At 38.1% G+C, this 20,091-nt stretch overlaps 2 protein-coding genes across 2 annotated transcripts; one reads left to right on the top strand and one right to left on the bottom strand.

The window, feature by feature from the left end:
- The first annotated feature begins 364 nt into the window (after positions 1 to 364).
- On the top strand, positions 365 to 7,653 carry si:ch73-390b10.2 (Golgi pH regulator). The gene is made up of 14 exons (XM_041807547.1): positions 365 to 603; positions 2,822 to 2,881; positions 3,045 to 3,148; positions 3,225 to 3,331; positions 3,447 to 3,548; positions 3,685 to 3,805; positions 3,913 to 3,993; positions 4,072 to 4,181; positions 4,290 to 4,378; positions 5,131 to 5,223; positions 5,385 to 5,480; positions 5,813 to 5,902; positions 5,995 to 6,060; positions 6,967 to 7,653. Exons 1-14 carry the CDS (start codon positions 562 to 564, stop codon positions 7,171 to 7,173), a joined length of 1,368 nt encoding a protein of 455 aa, XP_041663481.1. The 5' UTR covers positions 365 to 561; the 3' UTR covers positions 7,174 to 7,653.
- A 148-nt stretch (positions 7,654 to 7,801) lies between these two features.
- Positions 7,802 to 18,257, bottom strand: pdzk1 (PDZ domain containing 1). Its single transcript, XM_041807546.1, has 8 exons — positions 18,166 to 18,257; positions 16,058 to 16,267; positions 14,979 to 15,192; positions 11,566 to 11,898; positions 11,282 to 11,478; positions 10,980 to 11,204; positions 10,578 to 10,901; positions 7,802 to 8,212 (listed from the first exon to the last, which is right to left on the bottom strand). The coding sequence occupies exons 2-8, from the start codon at positions 16,262 to 16,264 to the stop codon at positions 8,159 to 8,161; spliced, it is 1,554 nt and encodes a 517-aa protein (XP_041663480.1). The 5' UTR covers positions 16,265 to 16,267; positions 18,166 to 18,257; the 3' UTR covers positions 7,802 to 8,158.
- Positions 18,258 to 20,091: the final 1,834 nt, after the last annotated feature.

Raw genomic sequence — 20,091 nt, 5'->3', positions numbered from 1 at the left:
TAGCGTTTATAGACTCATTTAGTTTTCGTTGTAAATATTTGTAGAGCAGAAAAAAAAGGATAGTTTTTGTATTTTTCAGAAGTTCTGGGAAAAAAACCCTTCTGTTTATGAAGCCCTTTTTAATATTCGTTGACTACAAATAAAACAAATAGAGGTATTTCTATTTATTTCATTTTATATATTTTTTTCGTGTTATATAAAGCAGAAAATAAAGCCTTTGTAGTTTTCCTCAGCATAAAAAGCCACTTGAATTAAAATGGGAAAACGTAAAATTAGTCTGATTTTAAAGCTAATGAAATCGCTGTTTCGTGACGTCACATGTTTGAGACGGAAGTGTGATTGTCGCGCACGTATTGATGACGCACTTACACGGACCGTTGAAACTTGACAGCTGAACTGCAAACCCTGAAAAAATGGGCGCAAAACCAACATAACAAACGCTCAAAACTCATGAAGCCTGGTTTATTTTTGCCTATCAGTATGATCTAAAGGTGTCCTCGACCCTGCTACACATGCTGCACCAGTTTTTTACGGACTAAAAGCTATTTGACAGACAACATCATGTCGTTTCTCGTGGACTCAGTCATCATGTTCACCTCACAGGTAATGACGAGCTCATGGGGACACAACGCTACGTGTAACACTTTCATTGAAAAGAGTACGTTAAGTGCATTTTTTAAGCTTTATGGTCTGTGTGGGATTTGCGCATACCTTTGTGGCTGCATTGAGCTACAACTGAATTTCTCCAGTCCGCCTTGTTTAAAGTTTTGTGACAAAGTTTTGGTAATTTAGAAATGTTTGCTCTTCTGTTGAAAAGAGCTAAAGACACCTACTGATTTTACTGATTTTTAAGGTCCATTTCATCAACTTATTTCCCTTAGTGAGGTAACTGTGTCAACACTCTTCGCACTTAGATCTTAACGGCAGCTTATCTGGATTTAGAGTTCATTTTACTTTGAAACAAATGTTGTCATTCAACACCCTTTAATCCTTAGTAAAACCTAAACAACAATCAATAATGCTGTATTACTGGTTCAATTACACATGTTACAAACATGGATAATCAACAGAACCTTGCATTGCATGAATACATTTCACACCAATCACTTTATTATTCCTTCACATGAACAAGGACGCATCAAAACAAAGATTAACCGGTATTACAGAAGGGTGGGAGGGTAGTCGAATATTAACATTCAATAAGATGCAATTGAAAATCAATGCTGATACCTGTTTTGATACTACAGCAACAAAACAACAACAACAACAACACCAAAAAAAAAAAAAAAAAAAAATTAAAAGTCAAAGGCACCACATTTTGGGTGATTGTTGTTTTTAACTACCAAATACATTGTCAGCTTTTTAAAACCAAAAGCGACCACATTTGTATGATTTAGACTGTGGAGGAGTTTACTAGCAGCATATGGACTCAATGCTCTCACATCTGCCTCATTTATGAAGTGAAGTAATTTTCTACTTTGTTTTAATCAGGGACGCACTATACTGGATTTTTGCCAGTATTCAATGTGCTTATATTTACAAATTCATCTAAACGGATTCACATACCAGTAATGATATATAAATGTTTTTGAGATGACCTAAAATTTCAGTTGCTAAAACACACCAAAATTCCAAGCTTAAAACAAAAGTCAAGAATGAGGATGAAGAAGACAATGGCTGCCTTCACACTGCATTTAAAAGTGACCCAAACCTGTGTTTTTGCTCATAGGTGACTCTTGAAAGAACCTTGCAAAAATGGCCAAACATGGCCACAGAAAGACATAGCTCTAAAGGAAAATGAAAAGCCTTAAAGCTAATTTTGAAGAGGCTAAAGACTCCAATCAAGATTGTGGTCATGGTCAGATAGTATGTCTGATTTACAAGCTGGCCCATATTTTGGGGGATAAATCAAACGACTGTGACCTGTTTACACAGTAGTCTGCATACAAGCCATTTTGAAAATGTAATGTGAAAAGCCAAACACAAAAACCACATACAAGCAAAAATCAGAATGGATTTCATTAGCTTTAAATCAGAATGGAACTTTTTTTTTTCAAGTCATCAGCCATTAGAGCATAATTCAAATGTTTTTAAACAAACTTCATAATGATAACCATTATTTTAAAAAAAGTAAAAACCTCAAAATGCACTGTTCCAGATGTTCCACATTATTAAGCAGGTAATACTCTGGCTGTCATTTGCATTAATATTTAAGAAAAAAACAGAAAAATGTCATTTGCTTGATAATGTGGAAAGCGGTGTAAAGCCTGCAGTATGAACGCAGCCAAAGACTTTAGCGGATGCAAGTCTGTTGGTTGTGGCTAAAATGCCACAAACCTATTCCTATATATTATTACAGCTGATATATCAGTGGGAAATATGAGCAGGAAATATGCTCTAGTAGTATTAAAACTTAAACGTATTGAAATTTTTGACAGCCTTAGTTTGTAGGTAGCTAACCTACCTCTGCTTATATTGTGTATTATAAATAGTGAACCACAATAATTTTTTAGGATGCATGGATTTTTGCCAATATCTGATAGGCCAAAATTTACACATTATTTTTAGTCAATACTGATACAGATATTTAAATGTAGTTCAGACCCAAATTTTCAGTCCTTAAAGTGTACAATTTAGATTGAGGATAAACCAATATCATGCCATTAATTGTTCATCCTTAATGATGTAAAGCTTTTTTGTATCATGCTACAGTAAATAAAGATATTCTTTTTAATGAAACAATGTGTTATTGTTGAAGCCTTTTCAGACATGGTATTAACTGACATACTTATCCCCGTCTTCTTAACTTTTTATTAAACAGGTGCTGTTTTTTGGATTTGGCTGGTTATTCTTCATGCGGCAACTGTTTAAAGATTATGAGGTACAGTATTATGTCAAATATTTCTTTACAAGTAATCAGTGAGAAGGATTTGGAGACTGATGGCTCAAGCTTTGGATTGAATCTGATTTAGCCCTCAGAACTTCACCAAACACAGAAGATCCACTGTACAAACCTTCTTTTGTATTCCTTTGTTTGTTTACAGGTACGACAGTATGTTGTCCAGGTAGTTTTCTCTGTCACATTTGCCTTTTCATGCACCATGTTTGAGCTTATCATCTTTGAGATACTAGGTGCCTTAAGTAGTAGGTAAGTACATTTTCTGTTGAATTAAATTGTGTTTATCCTTTGGCTTATTGCTTATTCCTCAATGTCTTTAACCCAGTTCTAGGTATTTCCACTGGAAGCTGAATTTATATGTGATACTGCTGGTTCTAATCTTTGTGGTGCCTTTCTACATCGGTTATTTTGTTGTCAGCAACATTCGTCTGCGTGAGTAAAACTGATGAGCTTTTAATTTAAAATCAATACTTTAACTTGAAGGGAATGATGCACCTTTAAAGATGTTTTCATGTTAGTAAAAGCTATTTGCCTTGTGCCTTTGCAGTGCATAGACAGAGGCTTCTGTTTGCTTGTATGGTTTGGTTTACCTTCATGTATTTCTTTTGGAAGTTGGGGGACCCATTCCCAATTTTAAGTCCAAAACATGGTGAGTGTGCATGCATCTCCGGACACCACTGTGTCTAATATAAGAACTTAGATATCTTTTTTACTCATAATATAATAGTCTGCAACAAGTGTCTACAGTTAAGTGAAGTCAAGTTGCCCTGTTGTTTTTTGTTAAGGCATTCTGTCAATTGAGCAGCTTATCAGTCGAGTTGGTGTGATCGGTGTCACGCTCATGGCCCTGTTGTCTGGCTTTGGTGCAGTCAACTGTCCCTACACGTACATGTCTTATTTCCTCAGGTAAGCTACGCAGTGGGTTTGCTTACCCTCAGACATTACTATACTAAATCAGAATCCTGCTTGTGTGAAACATGCTGTTTTAAAGGCTTCTGCTTTATATTTTACAGAAATGTAACAGACGCAGACATCCTTGCTCTGGAGAGGCGGCTGCTCCAGACTATGGACATGATTGTCAGCAAAAAGAAACGGTTAGCAAAACATGAACATAAATCAAATCCAAATAATGCAAGAAATGATCTAGCTTCAATATTCTGTTTCTTGTGTAGAATTGCCATGACACGGAGGCAGATGTACCAGCGTGGAGAGGACCAGAACAAACAGACAGGATTCTGGGGAATGATCAAAAGTGTTACCTCCACACAAACAGGCAGTGAAAGTATCCTTAACACTTGCATGATAGCCTAAAATGAGTTTTTCACATATGTACATGCAGTAATTGTCTACAGCCATAAAGTAGAAGTCAGCCCTAACTTCTTCCTGTCAGACCTCTCTCTGATCCAGCAGGAAGTCGATGCATTGGAGGAACTGAGTCGACAACTCTTTCTGGAGACTGTAGACCTACAAGCCACCAAGGTAATGTGTGCACACTTTCAGACACACAGGCCAAGCATGATATGCCCCACTTTCATCATGGTGAATGTATGAATAAGCATCTGACTGGTCAGTTTTCGCTATATCAGCTTCAACAATCATGCTGTTTTAAACTTGTTTCTGCTGCTCTCAAGTAGCCCAAAAAATTGTCCCTACAAGTCAGAGTTAACTTTATCTGCTGTATGCCTTTAAATTTGAATAACTGGAAAATCCATCTGTTTTATGACTCCTGAAAAGGCTCAGGTTTAGTTTTATTGGTGGTGCAGTTTCTTTGACTGCAAAGGACCCACTCAGCTATTTAGAATCGGTTAACAAAGGCCAGCCTTCGCTCCAAAATAGTTGCTGTTATCAGTTTGGAGTTTTATCACGTTTACCCAGGTACAGATACACGTGCTTGTTTGTGTTTCATTTCAGTTGCTATACTTAATGTCTGTGTTCAGTATGTTTCCTAGTTGTCCTGAAGTAGATTTTTAAATGCACAGCTCATGCTGTGGGTGGTCAGAGTTAGTTAAAGATTACTGAAACAGTTAAAATGAAACTGCATTGGTGTGGGTAAAGAAAAGATGTCTAATCTATACACCTAAGTTCTTTCTCCTCAATGGGCTTATAGCAATTTTATTATATATGGCATTTTGAACCATTTTACCTTTTTAAACACAAAAATCAAGCCAAACACTGGAAGAACTCAAGTAACCCAGAACCCACCCTTAATACCCACCTTCTTTTATCTTTAGGAGCGAATCGAGTACTCAAAGACATTCCAGGGGAAATACTTCAACTTTCTTGGCTACTTCTTCTCCATCTATTGTGTTTGGAAAATCTTCATGGTGAGATGTTTATAGTTTTAGAATGGCTGTTTCTTTCCCTCCCACTCCTATGTAGGTACTATAAGTGCTTCAGCCCAGTTATGTAATCACAACTAGCTGCTTTTTGAGTAGTCACAACGTGCGTTTGAATTACCTTCAAACCCCTATTTTGTCTATCACAGGCAACTATAAACATCGTGTTTGATCGTGTTGGAAAGACTGATCCGGTGACGAGGGGTATTGAAATTACAGTGAACTACTTGGGCATCCAGTTTGATGTAAGACACACTCACACACATGCACACACCTGCATAAAAAAAGTCACATGTCACACTGTGTGGCCTCCTGTAAAGATAATTATCTGCACCATTATCTTCTCTCTGTGCTGCTTTCCCTGCAGTGAACCAGATAATGATCACTTTAAATCTTTTCCCACGTAGATGATTAAATGAAGGATTTTGCACAGCATAAGCTCATGAGCATAGCATTATGTTTAAATCAGACTGAATGATGAATGCAGACTGGGAGTTGTCCTCTTTTGTCCTCTCTGTTGGTGTTTATTATTATTATTTTTCAACCACTTCTTTTGTCCTCTATCTCACCATGTTAGGTTAAGTTTTGGTCTCAGCACATCTCTTTCATCTTGGTGGGAATAATAATCGTTACATCTATTCGTGGCTTGCTCATCACCCTCACTAAGGTAAAGCTATGCCTAAATAGCTAAAACATGAGGTTAATACACCCATGTTGTACATGTTCAACCCAATTTAATGCTTTATTTGTACATTTTAGTTCTTCTACGCCATATCAAGCAGCAAGTCCTCCAATGTCATCGTGCTTGTCCTTGCTCAGATCATGGTGAGTTGCTTTGTTTTTTTTAAAAAGTATATTGAAGTAATAATATGAGTAATAATAATTTTTCCCAGGCTTCCTACCAGGATTTAACAAGAAACATTTCACTCTCAAACTTCATAAAACAAAAAATTTGGCACAGATGGCCTAACAGTTGTTGCCCTGTGTATGAAAGCTAGTCTTCCAAGCATTTAATCTGACCTGTAGCTCCTTTCACAAATGTCCTTCCCTACCCTCTTTCTCCCTTCCTATCCACTGTCTTGTCCTGTTTTAATAAAGGCTAAAAGCCCCTAAATTTCTTGAAATAAATGAATTCGATAAAAACATTAAGAGTAAACAAGCTTAATAATTCACAACTGGCAGTTGTGGGAAAGAAACAAACCATACGTACATCTTTTAGGAATGCAGATGTAGAAAATTCTGGGCTATGCCATTTCTAAAGCATACAACCTTGAAAGTATGAATGATTGTTTAATTGTTATAACCGATGTATATTTTTGATAACAAGCACAAAAGTAGTAACAGTAAACTTCTAAAGTCCTGCCTTTCTACTCTACAACTGTCGGTGTGAGAGAGATTTGTGCCGTGGAAAAAGACTGAGAGAAACAGCTACAGGCAAATGGAAGAAATAGATTAAGAAATACACATGGACTAGCATAAATTTGAATATGCTGGATTTGTACACTCCTTTTTTTGACACAGACATGTGCAAACACCGTTGTTTTATTGCTGTCTTATGTTCATTTTGTCTACTTCCATTTTTTCTTTACCCCTTTTGGCCATCTAAAAATCAAGTTTAATATGCATAACACTGTTGTGTATGCACAAGTAGATATCAGTAAATTGAAGTAAAAAACTCAACATAACCTTTAAAAGAGAGATAAATCTCAGCTCTTCATCTCTGTTTTTCAGGGGATGTATTTTGTATCATCTGTGCTGCTGATGCGTATGAGCATGCCGTTGGAGTACCGTTCCATCGTGACAGAGGTTCTGGGAGAGCTGCAGTTCAACTTCTACCACCGGTGGTTCGATGTCATTTTCCTGGTCAGCGCACTGTCAAGCATCCTGTTTCTTTATCTGGCACATAAGCAGGCACCAGAGAAACACATGGCCCTCTGATCTCAGCCATCTCTCCCTGGATATGACCGCTGATTCCTGGAGGGACTTTGAATCTGGTATTTTGATATATCCAGAAGTGTTTTTCTTTTTTAAGTGTTGGACTTAATTATCCGGACTGCTTGTTCCTGAATCAGGAACAGCTGATTGTTAGTTTAAGGTAATGGGGAACTATCAGAGCAAATGAATAAGCCTTCAAAGGCAAGTATTTACAGAACAATAATGGGCATCATGACTTACCCACAAATACAAGAAAAGATCTTGTGCTCTTAAAATTCCCCTACTTTGTTCTGAATTGTTTTACTTCCTCGGTCCAAACACACTGGAGCTGTACTGTTCAAAGCACACCCCTACTTCTGTTCTGCTTATGTTTAAATAGACTTTATGAAGGGTAAATTGAAAAGTAATGGTCTTTATTTTGACGACCACTTATTAAAATCATGTGTAATGAAAATGAGAACAAATACACACAAAAAAAGCTTGTTTCAAATGGAACGTGTTTGTTTATTTGTGTTTATGAATGTTATCATTTATACCAGAAATAAGAACAAAAAGGCTTAATTTCTAGAATATTAAATAAAGGCAGTAAATCTTGCATATAGAAGAAAGAGCAATGAATCTACTAGCAGCATGTTGGCATTAGCTTCTGTAGGTTTTAGAATATTACAGGAGAGATGGTCTTCTCAGGTTTGGGTAGATCACGATGATCATTCAAGCACATCGTACTTAAGGTTAAATCAACCGTCGGCATTAATAGAAGATGAAAATTTAGGCTGATGCTACACTCAAAGCCCTTTTATACATTCAACCATTCAGCTGAAGTCATTGCTATCTATCTTTCGTGTTGTCTCTTTTCTCCTGTGATAGTAATCGGCTGTATGATAAGCTGATTGTTATAAACAAAAAACAAACAAACAAACAAACAAACAGTGGATTAACATTTAGAATGACAAAGGTGAAATCACAACTGGAGTTATTTGGTGGCTTCTTAGAATCTCTCATCAATACTGTCTTGTGATGCAGATGAAGCTGAAGACGAGGTCTGAAAAAGAAAATATAAAATATTTTAGACTAAAAGCAATATTTTATGTCAGCTCTCAGATGAAGAAACAGGGACTAAGAAATGGTTTTAAAAGAGCGTCTGCTTTAACGGTGGCTGTCATGAAGGAGCTGCTGTTACAGACACAACTTGTTTATTTTTTCAAAGGAAATGCTGGATGTTACATGATGCACTGATACTGGAATTTCTACTGAAGGCTGCTTTTGTATTGCTACATCTCATTTATGTTCTTTGCTGGTCACTTTGGATGGACCACAATTAATTTCTGCCATCGGTTGCCCAGGCTCAACCCCATACCCACCTACACCAGCTTACTTCTTGTTTTGAATTGAGGACTGTTCAATAAAAACTGCACTCCATGCACTGTCTTCACTCAACAGTAAACTAGCGTCTTGTTTTCACACTGAAGTTCTTGGAATGTATTTTCCTGGTTTGCTCTGTGAGTGATCCCACAATGCTTTAGAGCAGCCTTTCCCAAACTTCAGTATGGTGCTGCCCAATTTAAGACCTGAAAATTTTCTGGGAACCACCAAAAAACTCTAATACAACCATGACATTTGACTTAAATATTTACCCCATTTTTTCTTTCATATTTTTGTTTTATAATCAAAGAATTTCAATGCAATATTTTGTTTTCAGATGGATTAGCATTACTCTGAAAGTGTGTGAAGGGTCACAAAGTGTAATAAATGAGCCACTGCCATTTATTTTGTTTTAATCAGGCAGCTGCAAAGTCACCTAAAGTATGTTTAGATAAAAATTTAAAAAGAAAGTTTGTGGCCTGGCAAGTATCATTACTGTCTTCAAAGACACTGATAAATTCCTAAAATCAGGAAGCAAGTGGTACAGTAGAATGTTTAATGCATTGTCACTAGTTAATCCAACACCAGTTAAATCGTGACACTGACTTCCAGCTGTGTCCTGTTGAGACTTAATAAAAGCATAGAATCAAATATTTTATGATAATATTTGTTAATTTCTGTGATTTTTAGTTATGGTAAATAACCTCTTACGGCCCACCTACAGGCTGACCAGTGGGCCCTGGCCCACAGTTTAGGAAGCACTGCTTTAGAGCATAAACCCAGAAGGCCACATTTAACATCTTTTCTCCCTCATCATTATATGAAATTTAGCACTACACCAAATGAAGTGCCATTTTATTCAACAGAGTCCTAAATTCAAAACAAGTTAACAGTGGAGATTGGCTGAGCTGAGCAGCGCTCTCTATTCATCATACTTGGGTAGGGTTAGTTACTGTTTTTATGGAGAGCCTCCTGGTGGTGGAATTTGCATCCTGTGCATTTAAGGATTCAAAGCCATACTTGTATATCTGTCACTCTACTTCTGCAAGTAGTGCTTCAGATAACTAAAATAACATCATGCTAACATCAAAAATAATGTCAGTAAAGCTGGGGTAGATGGGAATGCTGTTGTATTGAAAATATTTTCTTATAAACGAGGGGCTAAGAATATAATGGTTGTCTGCTGATGATGGAACTGAAGGAACATATAGGAATCACATAAGACTTGATCCTTAGGAGGGAGTTAAGTTCCCAATTTAATCAGCAGCATACATCTAACAAGCAACCTTTTTAAACCCATTTAGAGCAGATGCATCATTCACGTATTTATACTTTTAAGACTGGATGAGATTCTGGTGGGCTTCTACCTTGAAGACCTCATGCAATGTCGGCATAAGACATGACTGATGAACTGCAATGTAATAGGCTAATATACTGTACACACTAGCAGGCAGATGTGATAAGAACATTTTGATTTCTGCCTCTGTAGCCCCAAAAGTTTTTTGGGGGGGCATTTATGACAGACATTAAATCTGGCCAATACCTCTGATTTGCAAGGTTAGGAATTCTTCACAATTAAAGCCAGTAGTTTGAGCTTTTTAAACCCTTAGGTTTTTAAATTCCAGATCTCTACCTACTACAGAGATTGAGAAATTAAGATTCGAGTAGATGTTGAAATCCTGTGCAGTTTTTCAGAAAACCCTCAGATTTTGGAGGTTGTTTTCAAATCAAACTTTGGTTTTAAAGGGTGTTTTTAGTCAGCCTGAGGTCTAAATGGGTAAAAGATTTACCATTACTGTTTTACATTTCATTGTCAAACCTTTTTCATAAGTTGTCCTTGTCTCCTCAATTGATTCTCTGACATAGCACTGAAAACTTCGCTATGACATTAATTCTAAATCAGCTATAAAGAATGTTTTCCAATTGGCCTCTTCTGGAAATCTTTGCTAGAGGTAAAACCTTAAAATGCTCATGTTGTCCTGATAATACAGAAAAATTAGGCATTTAACCATCATGTCAGTTAAATTTTATCTTTATTTACTCACCCTCTCTCTGGCTGGTTCAGTGGGGGTTTCAGGTCTGGCCTCCTCCTCGTGTCTCTCCTCTGTGCTGGCCTCTGGGGTGTCTGCCTTGTGAACCTGTGCGTATGATGTTTCTCCCAGCAGCAGCCGATTGATGGTCACTCCTCTGGCTTTGAGTTGGTCGTAGACGCTCTTTTTGGCCACCAACATCTCCAGAGAGTCTCCACTGCTGTGGATTATTTCCACCACCTCGTCATGGCTGCTCTGCTCCACATTTACTCCGTTTACCTCCACCACAATGTCGTCATCCTCCATACCTGCCCTGTCCGCGGCCCCACCTCTTACCACCTGAAACAAAGTATGTCTTATTAAGACTTGGAGTTGAAATGCTGTTGATTTAATTCTGCAGATTCTGGTAACTCTTACCTCCTTGATATACTGTCCACACACGCCCTGGATGCCGTTTAGGTGAAAGCCGTAGCCGACAGCAGTTTTCTCCATCTTACACAGTTTGGGCTTGAGCTCCTCTTCTCTGTCCCGAACAGGTGCGGATGGTTGGACTGGGGCAGGTGACTTGATGGCCTCTGTGTAGCTGGGTGGTGAGTTGGAATCATGCAACTCCTCCAAGAAGAGCATTGGAGATGCTTTGCCCTGTGAGAGACAACACAATGTCATCCTATTGTTTGTCTTCTGCCTTTGTCAAGGTTTGACAGCAAATGTTGACTCACCAGCTTGTACATGTGGTCTGTTTCTTTGTCCACCACCAGCAGGCAGCATTCATTGCCACTCTGCTTGATCTGGTTTACAACCTCATCATGGGTGCAGTTTTCCACTTCCTTGCCGTCCACAGCTATGATTCTGTCCATTTCCTTCAGCCCTGCTGCTTCAGCTGGGCTGCATCTGTCTATGTCCTTGATGTAGTGCCCTGTGTTCATTAAATGATCACACTGTAAAAACAGTCTCAACTAAAGCTGTTAAAATGCCAGTGATTGAATATTGTGTCTGGCCTTGCCTTTTTGGTGGGGTTCTTTTCTGAGCAGGAAGCCATAACCATCAGACCCCTTGGTCATGACGATTTTGCGTGGCGTTTGAGGGAGATACCTGGTTGTGGCCAACCATGCCCCCATCTTCATACGCTTGTTCTGGAAATACTTGTCTGTGTCTTCATCCACTAGCAGGAACATGATGCAGTTTCCACACAGTTTAATCTTGTCCACTGCCTGTTCGTGTGTCAAGCTTTCTACATTTTCCCCGTTGATTTCCAGGAGACGGTCGTTGACTCTGACTCCGGCCTTGTGAGCCACGCTTCCTGGGACCACCTCTGTCATAAACAAACCCTTCTCACCTAGAGAAGACGTAATAGAAGACATGAAAAAGGGAGAGTATTTAAGCATCAAAATGTCTTCGCTCCGTCTTAGACAACTCCTTACAGTCTGCTAATGATAATATAATGATAATAGTGCTACTGAGTAGGGGTTTAAGAATTCCACTACTTTGGTGTCCACTGACGGTTTCTGAGTTCAACTGCACTGTAAAACACTGTTGTGCATCCACCTCTTTCTTTTTCAGACAAAAAGGGTGCAAAGCTAAAAAAAGATGCAAGAAACCAAAGAACCATGTCACCTGACAAGGCAAGGCTGCCCACAAGGGGGGAAATGGAGAGCTTTCTGGGGTCCAACTGACTGGGGGGCATGGAGGTGAGCAAAATCATGGTCCATTGTAAACTTTTGATATGAAAAATAACCATTCTTATCAAGCAACACATATTTTTCTATTAATTTATGCTGTAGCATATAGCTTTTATTAAAATGTAAACACTTTTTCTTTGAACAGAATTAAAGCGAGGTAAAAAATGCAAAAATGTCTTCACAGAGGCAAAAAGAGGCAGAAAGTGGCAAAAATTGACAGAAAAACTAGTGGAAAGAGTTTTAAAAATAGTTCAAAGTGGCAAAAATGTTGAAAAAGGTAGTGAGATGGGATTTTAGAAATAGCAAAAAAATTGGTTAAGTGGCAAAAATGTGTTTTAAGTAGAAAAATGGGTGATGAACAGTGTTAACTATTACAGCTATTTTAATTTTAGTTTTAGTCTTTTGATCACATGTCTTTTACTTTATGTCACATTTTAGTCATTTCTATCCTTTTTAGTTTTAGTCTAGTTTTAGTCGACAAAAACTCAAAAACATTTTAGTCTAGTTTTAGTCCATAAAAAGTCCTCACCTCTGAGTCTTTACTTTTAGTCCAAGCATTTATTCTCTTGCCCAATCTGGTACCAAATCATGGTTGTGTGTTCTATGCACCCTACCAAACCTGGGGTCCCTGCTTTCTAATGCTAAGAGGCAGAATAGCTACAGATGCATTGTTTTTTGATAGATTTACCCACAGTGGAGAAATATCAAATAAATTACATTTAAGTCTAGTTTTAGTCATCTTGATGAAAACTTAACTTACTTTTAGTCAGTTGTAGTCATCATGAAATTATCTTTGGCTAGTTTTAGTCCAGTTTTTGTCATGGAAAAAAAAAAGTGTTGACGAACATTCTTAGTTTTGGTTGATAAAAGTAACACTGGGGATGAAAAGGGTTCAAAATGAGTAAAAAAGATGATAAAATGGATAGAAATTGTGCAAAATTTATGAAAAATTGAATATAAAAGTGCCACAAATGAGTGGATAAAGAGGTTTAAAAGTGACATGATTAAATGATTTCAGCGTCAGCACCAATAATACAGTCTTTTTAGCTCAAAAATGATGCAACTGTTAGCTAGGATGCATGCTAGCATAAACATTCATGCATTAATACTTTGAGTAAATCTGCACTGTGGAGGGCCCACTGGGTTTGTCAGGGGCCCAGCCAACTCTGTGGGCAGACCTGAGGTGCAATAGTAGTAGTGGATTTTGCACAGATGTGACTCTGCTAGCATCTACAGCCTTGTTTTGTTTGTGTATTTAAATCTTGCTACAGCGTCTAGAGGCTATGGTCAGCTACATTTAAGAGGATAATTTACTCCATGCTAGTTAAGATCAGCTTGTAAGCTTACATGCTAATGAAGCTAATTTGAAGATAAACAAGAAAAGCGACAGCCTTTTGGTATAAGATGATTTGTTTATTCATTTGTATGCAATCATAACTAAGCTTAAGGGACTTTCTCTTTCTTGTAAAGCTGCTATGCATAAAACAATGACACTGACCATGTTCCAGTCTAACGCTACATTAGACCACAGTCTGTTGTGTTAGTTGCATTGGTGTGTGTGGCTCAGTAGGAAGAGTGGATCGTCTCTAATGTCATCTTATAGGTTTGATCCCCAGCTACCAAAGTTATATGATGATCTGACCCCAGGGAAACACTTAACTCCAATTTACTCTTACTACTGCATCAGTGGTGTGGAAATGTGTATGAGGTGTACGAATGGGATTGGTTTAACCTGTGGCGTCAGTGTATAATGTGGATTGAATGGTTAGGTGTGACCTGCAGTGCAAAAGCGCTTTGAGTAGTCAGATGGCTAGAAAAAGCTATACAAGCTCAAGTCCTCTCTCTCCCTCTCTCTCACACTCGCCCATTGAAAGCAGGCTATTTGTTGGTTTAAAATAAAGATACACAAGCAATCAATTAAGTCAACAAAATTTTAATCTCAGAACGACTGTCTGAAGATATCCTGATAACAGATATCCTGTTGGACACCAGCACAGTTACTACTGGTCAGCCAGGAACATGAGAGGTGAATGGAGTTAAGTGGTAATGGATTTATGAGACAAGACTTCCTGTCCTGTGTGCTCATCAGTGTTTACACAGTCTAATGAGCAAACTGAGACATGAAAAATAAGCAGGACTTGAGGGACAGCATCTATGGCCATAATGTTAAAGCACTCATAAACAGGGCTTAGATTAAAGGGATAAGGCTAAATTATGCAGATAGATTTCATAAGGGGGCATTTTGGCAGATGTGTTCTGTCTTTTTCTCGCCACGTGGGCTGTTTTCTTAATGAGTAGCATTGTAAGAGGCTTCTCTCATTAGATGGGCTTGTCAAAGTTATTTATGAGCAGTAGAATGAAACAAGATCCTGCTGTGTTAAAAGGGGGCACCCCAGCATCTAATTTTTATGTTCATCTGTCCATGTCAGTAATCAGTAAAAGTATCTCAAAGCAGTCCTGCAGGTCAGCTGCTGTAAATTCTAGTAAACTGGTACTGAAGAGTCATTTAAGACCAGGCTAGGAAACAATGTTTTCCTGCTCTTTCTGGTCAAAAGTCTGTTTTTCCTTAGGTGTGGCTGATTATGTGTAATCTAGAGTGCTTTCATTGCACTTGTAGCCACACCCAATACTGATGACACAAGGTTCTGGAGTACACTTGAATTGAGGGCACTAAGGTTATAAATTAGACCTCTATAAGACCTAAGTGCAGGGCAAAACAGTGAGACCATCAGCTTACCTTTGACTGTGCGTAGAGAAAATCCATAGCTCGAGCTGGATTTAACCATGTAGCACAGCTTGGGTTTTTCTGCATGTTTGGAGACACCGTTGGAAACCGGTGCACTCGGATTGTCGGACAGGTTCACTCCCTTCGCTTTGGCTTTCTTGTAAGAGGCTTCATCCAAGATGGTGAACGTCACTGTGGGTCCGCTGTTTCTCACCATGTCCACCACCTGTCCCGGGTTAAGCAGAGAGATTTTAAACAAGATGTCTGTCTGGGAATTCCCATCAATATAGAGCAATGACATCTTGAAAATGAAAGAAATCTTAAAGATTTTTTTCTGCAAAGTTGGACATATTTAATAAATAATTGAAGGGATTATACTGCAAATGGAATTTGAAAGATGTTAGAATTTAATGCTTTGGTGAAAACTTCCCTAACCTAAGATAACCTAAGGACAAATGAGCTTTTTAACTTTATACCGACTGATTGGGAGTTGAAGGAAGTCGGCCAGAAGGGATAGACTGTATAATCCCTCCAGCGAGCGCTGGTTCCACCCCTGGGTCTCCTTCAAGTCTGACATGCCTGGAAGTCCTCCAAAGAAGGCATCCTAATCAGATGCCCGAACCACCTTGGCTTGCTCCTTTTAATGTGAGGGAGCAGCGGCTCTACTCCAAGCTCTCACCCAAAGACTGAGCCCAGCTTCCCTTTAGAGGAAACTTCTTTCAGACACTCCAATCTGCAATCTCATTCTTTCAATCGCTATAAAAAAGCTCATGACCATAAGTGAGGGCTGGAACTGATAAATAGAAAGCGTTGCCTTTTAGCCCAGCTCCCTTTTCACCATGATGGTTCAGTACGTCTACATGACAGCTGTTGCTGCATCAATCCAGCTATCAATCTAACGATCCACTTTACCTTCACTCATGAAAACTGAACTTTCATATTGATTTCTCGTTAACTCCCCTATAATTTGTTGATGTATTAACATTAAATTTATTAGAGTCTGCTGGTAATTATGGTTTGCCATTTTCTGGCCTCAATATCAGTCTTGTAAATTGAATATAAACACTGAGGTAATTCCACATGCATTATACCTCTGAATGGGCCAGTCCATCCACAAATGTTCCCCCAACTCTCAGGATGCGGTCCCCATCTTTCATGCCTGCCATCTCAGCCGGACCTCCCATTTCCAGGCAGCGGATGAGGTGACCATCCTCCCCATGCTCCACCCTTAAGTAGAAGCCAAAAGTCTGACCCGGCCTCTTGGTTAGAGAAATCACCTTTGGCTTGTACCCAGCCATGTCCTGATGAGAAACAGAGGGTGAGATTGGTTAATGTGATATAAAAACCATTAAAATTGAATAGAAATGACTTAAGTGAAGATGCAGACCAGTGTCCCCTGCCCCTCCTCATGTCACTATGATCATTCTTTATACATGTAATCACAACCTGAGGAACCATTAAAGTGCTGATTGCTTCAGATGGAAAGTTAATCTTTCATATCAGAGCTCTGCTATCAGTTAATGGTTAATGGAGGCACAGCTGACTGAGGGGACGACTCTCATAAATTACAGCCTGGACTTTGAGTGTGAAGAATATCAGTCACTGTTACTGTCTTGTTAAAGTGTATTTTCCGTACGTTTGTTGGTATGAGACAACAAATTCACCCGTTACTTTTTCCTAAAAAATACTTGTTTCCATGGGTCCTGAGCTTTCAGACAATTAAGGTTTTTACTTTTTAAAAGTTACTGCCTTTTAAGATCTGGATTTTGGAAGATTTTGTTTCTAAACTTATTTTTAAAGTTTGTTTTCGAGGTTAAAAATGTAGTACCTTTTACATATACTTCCTGATGTTAATCTGATCTGACAAAGTCTGCATCACTCTATTTACAACATGCAAATTAAAGACAACATATAAAAGATAATTGATGCATTTGACAATTTTCAAACACCAAAATATCCAGAGGCTTTCAGCATACGTTGACAGCGCTTAAGCTTAAGCTACATCAATTTTAGAACAAACCGGTCTATAAAAGAGTGCTTCAGTGTGATCAGGAGTGGGCAGTTTAACCATTTCTGCAGGCAGTAAAAAAAATGCACTGACAGGATGACACAAATTTTAGTAACAGGAGGTAATAGTCAAAAACCCAGCAGGAGCAGGTGGATTGGGATTAAGAAAATAGCCCTGCACATGGCTCTGTTGTACAATTTGTAATGCAGATATGCAAGTTGTGCCACGTGCAAGTTCTTCACACAAGCATTGATGGAAGGAAAACCACAGCAGTGATGCTTTTAAAAAAGGATTTAGTCTTTTTTAAAGAGTTTAGAATCAATTGGAGTTATTTTAAAGGGGGACACATTTATATAGTTTGAACCCTCCAAACCAACCTGGCTACAGGCTTAATAGTTCAGATTCACCTTTCAGAGCATGGTTTGGGTCAAAGACATAGCTGTCAGCATGTTTTTATTTCAGATGATTGATAGAGCCTCTGGATTGGTTGGCCTATCATATTTGACCAGATGTGCCTTTGATGGAGCAATTTAAGGTTTTGTGGACAGACACATGCACTTTGCACCGGCTCTGGGACAATGAGAATCACAGAAGTAAAAAAACAAAACTATGAACTATGAAGTTCATTTTTATGAACTTCAGAAACTCTATTATAACTTTTAATAGAGTTTGGGGATTTTAAGAGTCTGGCAGCATAATGTGTATTTCCAAGGAGGCACTCATGTGGGCAATTATGGTGTTCTAACATTAAAGTTAAACTAAGCATCTTGAGAAGAGTTGACACAATTACAAATTCAACAAAGCTCACCTCTCAACAATTAAACTCATATTTCTGCATTTTAATGGGTTTTCCAAGCAATTGTGACTTTTGTTGACACTTTAAAGGAACCAATGTAATGCCTATTCAATTTCAAGAGGCCTAAAATGTAGCATTGTATAGTAATTAAAAAAAAAAAAAATCGGCAGACTTGACCATCAAAACCTTCCACCATGACCCTAACCTTGACCAGCAGCCCCTCCTGGGTGTTATGCTAAAAATGTTGAATTTTTAGAGCAGTCTGATTTTTTGTTGCATATATATATTTGCTGTCTAAGTTAAAAAGATTTATGTCATATAATAATAATAAATCTCTAGTTAAACATACAAAAGTTTAAAAAGGTAAATAAAAAGTGTTCAGAAATGAAACTCACCAGCTCTTCTCTGCTCAGTGTCCCAGACCAAAGGAGGAGCTCACCTGTCACTGCGTAGTGGTTATCTATTGAATCTTCAACCTTCTCCCCCCACCCTCTTTCTCTCTGTGCAGGGACTTTGACAGGCTAAAGGTGAGCTTAAAGGCTGAGTTATTTAACAGTGTCTCGTGTCAAGAATGTCTTGAGAGAGGCCATGGCCCTGTGTGGATTGTCCTCAGAGGGAGGGGAAGAAACCAGCAATGTCAGGAAATATCGCAGCAGGTACATCTCAGTCAGCACTGCTTCAGTTGCATCACAAACACTCATTTACATAAATCTCAGTTACTCTGATCAGACTTGGTTTGCTGAATAAGAAAAAATAAAATGGGTATCAAATATCATATGAGGCAAAATGTACTGATCTATTCAAACAGTCTACAACCAGTATGATTAACTACAACCCAACTTTTAAGGCCAGAGCACTGAAAGCCTTGTAGGCTTGTACTGGAATGCAAGAGATTTTATTCTTTTTTCTGTGTCCAAATAAACTGCAGATATAACTGCATGGACAACAAGACACTGTTCGCAAAACTACTTCTGGAACAGGGCTAGCTATAGCAAACATAGCATTAACTAATGTAGCTTCATTTGCTTTAGCTTTAACCACATAAATTGTGTAGTGACGTTACCTACATGGCTCATGTAGCTTTGTTAGCTTTAGATTAATCACGTTAGTTGTGTAGCTACATCACCTACATAGCTCATTTTTTCAACTTTACATTTAGCTACATTAGTTTTATAGCTACATTACCTACATAGCTTACATGGCTTTGTTTGCTTTAGGGGGGTTAGATTGAGCAACATTAGTTCGTAGTTATATAGCCTAGCTTACGCATCTTTGTTAGCTTTAGATATAGTTACATTAGTTGTGTAGCAACATTACCTACATAGCTAATGTAGCTTTGTTATCTTTAGATTGAGCAACATTAGTTTTTTAGTTACATTGCCTAGCTTCTGATTCCCATTAGCTTTAGATTTAGCTATGATAGTTTTGTAGCTACAGTACTGACATAGCTCATGTAGCCTTGTTAACATTAGATTACATCACATTAGTTGTGTAGCTACGTTACCTGCATTACCTACATACCTTAAGTAGCTTTGTATGCTTTAGATTGAGCAACATTAGTTTTTTAGTTACATTGCCTAGCTTCTGATTCCCATTAGCTTTAGATTTAGCTATGATAGTTTTGTAGCTACAGTACTGACATAGCTTATGTAGCTTTGTTAGCATTAGATTACATCACATTAGTTGTATAGCTGCAGTACCTACATAGCTGATGTATTTTCATTACATTTAGATTTTGCTACTATAGTTGTGTAGCTACATTGCCTACATAGCTTATGTAGCTTTGTTAGCTTTAGATTGAGCAACATTAGTCTTGTAGCTACATTACCTAGCTTCTGAGTCTCAGCTTTAGATTTAGCTTCGTTAGTTTTGTAGCCACATTACCTTGCTTAGGTATCTTTGCTACGCTATCTTTGTATCTTCCACAGCTTCATTAGCTTGAGCCTTAGCTACATTAGCTGTGCTAGAGTGTTTTTATCGATGAGCTATTTTTTTTTATAAGCAGACTGTTTACTCTGCTTCCTCAAGTTATCAAGTTTGGTAACTTTTTGTAGCCTAATCCTTACCTTAACTCTTACCTCAACCCTAACTGGAAGTTTAATCAGATTTTATTTTGAAAGTTTTAAGAGATGTCCTAAAAGATTACATAACTAAGAGAAATTATCAGTTTGTTTTATAGGTTGGATTGTGCCTTGCGACATCATCCTGTTAAAAAGTGATGGTGACACAAGAGCAGTGTTCATACAGATGTCCCATGTGTTTGGCACTAAGTACTTCCATTCATTTGCACCCATCAGTATCATATTTAATAAAAAAATTTC

The sequence above is a fragment of the Cheilinus undulatus genome, linkage group 15 (genome assembly GCF_018320785.1).
Source record: "Cheilinus undulatus linkage group 15, ASM1832078v1, whole genome shotgun sequence".
Taxonomy (NCBI): domain Eukaryota; kingdom Metazoa; phylum Chordata; class Actinopteri; order Labriformes; family Labridae; genus Cheilinus; species Cheilinus undulatus.
Note: the sequence above shows the minus strand (reverse complement) of the source record. Positions and strands in the feature narration are given on the sequence as shown.